This window comes from Nematolebias whitei, chromosome 9, assembly GCF_014905685.2.
Source record: "Nematolebias whitei isolate Nwh7 chromosome 9, NemWhi1, whole genome shotgun sequence".
NCBI classification, from domain to species: Eukaryota; Metazoa; Chordata; class Actinopteri; order Cyprinodontiformes; family Rivulidae; genus Nematolebias; species Nematolebias whitei.
The window spans coordinates 8,293,924-8,300,300 of record NC_056506.1 but is presented as its reverse complement, the minus strand read 5'-3'; the positions used below and the strand labels follow the sequence as shown (position 1 = coordinate 8,300,300).

General features: G+C 36.4%; 1 protein-coding gene across 3 annotated transcripts in view; it reads right to left on the bottom strand.

The window, feature by feature from the left end:
- LOC119414370 (DIS3-like exonuclease 2) overlaps positions 1-5,751 on the bottom strand; it is a gene marked incomplete at its 3' end in the record, with an annotated part of 19,852 nt that extends 14,101 nt beyond the window's left edge. Inside the window, 6 exon segments of one of the 3 annotated variants that reach the window (XM_037681461.1) lie at positions 3,036-3,137; positions 3,272-3,325; positions 3,518-3,648; positions 3,772-4,223; positions 4,405-4,553; positions 5,638-5,751. In XM_037681461.1, the coding sequence (XP_037537389.1) occupies positions 3,036-3,137; positions 3,272-3,325; positions 3,518-3,648; positions 3,772-4,192 (708 nt within the window). In that variant the 5' untranslated portion in view covers positions 4,193-4,223; positions 4,405-4,553; positions 5,638-5,751. 3 annotated transcript variants of the gene reach the window in all.
- Between the last annotated feature and the right edge of the window lie 626 nt (positions 5,752-6,377).

Genomic DNA, 6,377 nt, shown 5'->3' with positions numbered 1-6,377 from the left:
ATATATATATATATACATATACACATACATATATATATATATATACACATACATATATATATATATATATATACACATACATATATATATATACATGTATATATATATACACATACATATATATATACACATGTATATATATATACACATACATATATATATACACATACATATATATACACATACATATACATATACACATACATATATACACACATACATATACATACATATATATACATATACACATACATATACATATATATGCATACATAAAATTTTTCTCAACTTCCAGTATGGATTTAAACAAATACTATACACACTTAAAATTGTAAAATTTGTTTAAAAAATTTAATGTTCAAGGACACCACTTAAGAAAAAAAAGTGTTTAATAGGAAAAGTAACAAGTGAAAAATGTACAAAAATAAGAAATACTGCATCCAACTAATGATTGTGTATTTGTCTGTCCCTTGTCTCACGGGCTTCATCCAGAAGAAGACACAAGTGTTGTTCCTGCTGTGTCCGGTTCAGTTCTTCATGTTCATTCAGTGATGAAATAAGACTTTTCTTTACTGGACTCTTTTCTCTTTCTCTTGACTAGAAAGAAGAAAAAGGTGGTTAATTCAAGTTACATACTGTTTTTGAATAAATGCATAAAACAAAGAAAGGTGCAGCTAACAGCTATAATAGATATATTAATAATAAGAAACTGATAAAATAAGAAAATGAAAAATAAATTGATTTAAAAATAATGAAAATAATATAATAACAACAATGGATATATGAATCAGAAAGTATTATACAGATGCAGATATTCTTTATTGTCATTCGCACCTCATGTGGTACAAGTGGTGGATCAAAATTATGTTCACAGGGTCCCAGTTACATCCAACGATAAAATATAAAAGAAAAACAGTAATAAGATCTAAGATATGAACTAAGAAAAACATCAACTAAAAATATGCTAAGCACTAATAGCATAAAAACAATAAAGACAATACGCTGAACAGCAGTACGGACATGAGTCTGTGTGAACAGATGAGCACGAATGAACACAGCAACATGAAACAGATCAGCAGCAACATGAAACAGATCAGCAGCAACATAAACTGCTCAGCAGCAACATGAAACTGATCAGCAGCAACATGAAACTGATCAGCAGCAACATGATTATCCTGGTTAGATATTCATAAGGCTGCACAAACTCTAGTTCATGTTGCTGTTTGACATATTGTTTTGATTGTTTACTGCTATTAGTGCTTAGTGTTTTATTAGTAGATGTTTTTTAGTTGATATTTTTCTTAATTCATATCTTAGATCTTATTACTGTTTTTCTTTTACATTTTGTTGTCTGTAACTGGGACCCTGTGTACATAATTTCATCCCAATTCAGTATTTATTCAACATTTTATTTATTTACTTTAAAAATAAAATAAAAGCAAGTTCTTATTGGCCAAATAAAGTGATGTGGAACGTGTTGCATCTGTTCTTACCGAGCACAGAAGCTGCAGCGTTGTGCTGCTCTGTGAGGTGCAGCTGGGCTGTGATGGAGACCTGTCAGGTGCAGACTCCTCTGATGGAGCAGGAGCAGAAGCCGGGAGGCTTGGAGGGTTTAATGTGGAGTTTAGAGATGAACCATCACGCGCTGAAATACGTTCTGGATAAAATACAGTGAGAAACGGGACCGGAGGACAGTTAGCATTTATGCAAATTAGCTTAGCATCGTAGCACCGATGTTGTCCTATTATGGCTTCAGCCTCTTTTGTTAGTTAAAAATATGTTCAGAACTGATGGGATGAGTCACTTAAAATATGTTTAAAGTTAGAAAACACTCACCATCTTCTATAAATGATTCAAGTAGAGCAGTGGCCGTGTCCAAACCTACCTCCAATCGCTTCATCTAGCTCGCTTTGACTTCTTTCGTCAGCCACCAAGCACAACAACACCTGCACTTCTGCATTTGACCACAGCTTTGATATTATTGTTTTTGTATAGCTTCAAAATACTAAAAGATACGCTCCTCAAGTTATCGCTAATGGCAGGCGGTAGAGAAAAATGGCGGATCGGGTTGTTTGGACCCCTTGTGAAGCCGGGCCAGAATTCTGGGAGGTGAGCCGGTCCCAAGAACCATGGAAAAGACCTCAAACACGCAACAAGCCGGAAATATCCGACCCGCGCCGTGACAGTGGAAAGCGGGCATAAATATCGGCCGATACCGATCCAGTTCCGATATCATGATCATCATTGATTTTATATGAGGCTGTAATAATCTCCTCTCAAGTACAATTTGTACAAATGTCCAAAAAGGCAACTTGAGTTAAGTTTTATTAATGTTGGATAAGTTTTAAAGTAAGAATTAAATTCTGCTAACACAAAACGTGTTTCTTTTTATTCCTAGCTTTAAAGTGGATATTAAAGTGATTAATTTAAGTGATTGTTTAAAGTTATTTTATATTTTTTAAATAAGGGGCAGATATAAGATTTTTCTCCTTTCTGCACTCATTTCATTCAATGTTTCTTTGTGATGAATTTGTTTTGTTTCTTTTAAATGAATGAATGAATGAATTAAACAAAATAAAAGCGTATCGTCTTTTGAAAATGCAGCTGATTTGACTGTCAAAGTGCATTTATTAAACATACGTTACACTGAGACACACATTTCCTATAAATTCAAGCAAACGAATAATTGTTTTTAAGTGTTAATCTTGTTAAATTCTTGTTAAAGTCCTCCCGTGCACGCTCCCATGGCCACCATTTGGCAGCCCATCGATTTTTGGCACAACACCGGCCCACATTTCTGGGTTGTCAGCGGTGATACGTAACAAACGCGACGCGTCAGCAGTGACGCATATTAGATGCAACGTATTCGGCGAAGCAACATATTTATGGACTTTTCCACTTTATTAGACAAATATGGACTGATACGACTTATAAGGCAGAGCAAAGTTTATGGCGGAAAATACGATATATATTTTTTTAAATATGGATAAAATTAGACCACAAATGTCTTGGCTGACACACAGAGAAGTGTTTACCTTCCACTGCTCCCGAGGGAGTATTTGCACCACCACTATGTCTCCATTAAACGCTCTGTTGCGGGCAACAATGCCATCCAGGTAGATGTCGTGTGCGTCATCCTGTGAACATAAATAAAGCAGCCTGTTTTTTATTGGTCTTTAATATTTGAAATAAATCCATCAAGATGCATTTTTACCAAGATAGACACTTGACAAACAACAGCAGGCTAATTTTAAAGTTTATAACAACTTACAGGAGAGGGGATGAAAGCTTCAGTGAACTTCTTAGGATTGACTCTTATTTGTCCCTGTAGAAAAAATACAGAAAAATCAAGGTTTAAACTTTATTTTGACAATGATAAATCATCTTGTATTGATGTTTTGCAAAGGCAAATGATTTTATATAGACAAAATATACAGAATATATTTAAAGAACATGGCCTGTTCACACATCAACTATTCCCACACTGACACTTTAAGATTTTATTTCTGATTCATACCTGAAGGAGCTCTCCTCTTTTGAGGCCCTGGGAAACCTCCTCAAAGCTCATGTAGGATTCAAACACCTGTTTCTTTGTTTTCTTGGCACCTTTGTTTTTATTCTTGTCAGCAGAAGAATTTGGTTTCGGAGCTGGAAATGAAAACACCCGAAGGATTAATGAGCATGTGCAGAGTATTAAACCACCTTATCAAAAAATAAATAAACTATTTTGCCTTACAAAAGGAAAAGTATAAACAGTAATCTGTAACTGACCTGTAGGAGGCTGAAATTTCTTGTCTTTATTGTGAGGGGGTTTGGGCTTTGATGTCTGAGGATCAGCCCCATAATGTAATTTGAATTTCCCTTCCTCAAGGTTCTCTGCTTCATTATTTGATTTCTCCATCTTCTCTTGCTCCTGTGCTTTTGTACTAGCTTTTATCTGGGACTGGGACACCCCAAAAAGTGATTCAGGCTCTTTGGAGGCATCAGTTCTGTTAGAAACCTCTTTCTTCCTTTGTTGTTTCTGATTTTTCTTTGCACCGCTCGATTTCGAAGGACCGATCTCTTCTCCAGATTCAATATCTCCATCCTGGCTAGTGGCAGTGTCCCGTCTCTGTCCTCGTCGTTGCAGTTCAGACATACCTTGCTTCCTTTCACACTCCTGCTGAGCACCGCAGGCGCTTAATTTCTCCATGTATAAAGACAACGAACTCTCCTCTCCTTTACTTTTCAAAGAGGATGGAGAGAAGTCACTTGAATCAGAAAACTCAAAAAGCATTTGTTCCCTTTTATGTTGTGCTACATTAAGCCTATTGCTATGGGCTTGCAGTACTGGGTTGAAACCATTTCCCTCTTGTTGACATGACAAATACTTTGCATATTCTTCAAGATACAAAGTGAACTTACTGCTGCGGTGCTGGCTGAGGAGTGTGGCATATGCATCTTTTTGTGGTGGGGTGCTCGACTGGTTCTGGTTTCGTTTGGACTCTCGATTCAAGTTAGCATTCTTGGACTGATGAGGGGAATCCATGAAGCAATCCTTAAAGGTTCTTTTTCTTTCAGGACAAAAAATAAAAAGAAGAAATACAGCAGTCAAAATCATGGATGGACTATGTAACAAGTTACTGGAAACAGAAGTTTAAGAGTCACTACCATCCTAACAAAACACAAACTGGAGACACAACCATAACCATATGATATATATTGTGTTTCTCTGTATCCCACTAACCTATCCATCCATCCATCCATCCATCCATTTTCTTTACCCGCTTATTCCATTTTGGGTCACAGGGGTCGCTGGTGCCCATGTCCAGCAATCACTGTGCGAGGGGCGGGGGACACCCTGGACGGGTCGCAAGTCCATCACAGGGACACATAGAGACAAACGAGACAAACAACCATTCACTCTCTCACTCACACCTAGGGACAATTTAGAGTTACCAATCAGCCTAACATGCATGTTTTTGGTCTGTGGGAGGAAACTGGAGCACCCTAAGAAAACCCACACATGCACGGAGAGAACATGAACACTCCACCCAGAAAGGCCCCTGGACCGGGATTTGAACCAGGGACCTGTTTGCTGAGAGGCAGCAGCTCTACCAGTTTCACCACCGTGCTGCCCTCCCAGTTACCTAGTGACTAGGAAATTTATTGTTACTGTTGGATCATTTGTTGTGATCTTTTGTTGCATATTTTTAGCATTGTGCCTTTTCTCCGACTATACAGTGTTTTAAACTTTTGTTCGTTTATATTTCAGCTTGATTTGTCTGATAACTGAAAAGGATAACTGAGTATCCTAACTGTTGCTTTTCCATAGTTCTTAGCTGAAAGCGTGTCGCATTTTAAAGTTACTGCACATACTACAAGCATGCCCAAGGTAAAGTGGAAAAAATAAAACTTTATTTAAGACACTTGAGTCCATAGTGTTAACAAATATTATCCAACAAAAGTTACCGAAAACTAAATATCGGCTTTAACTTCAGGTTTTAACTCGATACAATGATTAGCGTTAGCTTAGCTACTTTCAACGAACAGCAACGACTAACGGCTTCTCTGTCTCACACAACACGACACATTTGTAACAAGCGACTGGTGAAAAAAATGTAGCGATTGTCAAAAAATAATGACCAAAAATATCACCTTTTTCACTGCGACGTAAGAAATATCAAGCTTATTGACGCTGACAACCAAAAGTGCGACCATAGACATACATATCAATGAGTGCGACTGCAACCACACCACAGACAAACGTGCGAACGTAATGACGTTGACGTAGTAGCCACCATAGATATCATATATGACTAGATACAGCATTGACCGCGATCGTCTATTGGCGCTGACGAGATTTAGGGCCGCCATCTTGAAACGGTCGACCGCTCCACTCAGTGTAACCTGTTTGACGGGAGCAATGAAGTATTTGCGCGTTTAATCAGTCATAGCTGAATACTAAACTCATTCTCACAATTTTTTCCTCTGTAAATCCCTCTGTAAATCTTAGGAGTACAGCCATTAAAGCTGAACACATGGTTCAGTGTATTTAAATATTCTTGGTGGGGTTAACATTAACACTAATAAAATATTCTTATGACACGTTTGCAAAACTCACAGTCACTGATACATTTTTATTAAGATCTAGATATATATATTATATATTAATTATATAATATATATTATATAATATATATTATATAATATATAATAATATATGTATATATATATGTATATATATATATATATATATATATATATATACATACATACACACAATTACACACAATTATATCTATTTTATATATAACCACATATTGCCACCATATACATACACACACATAATCTCTCTCTCTCTCTCTCTCCATATATATATATATATATATATATAT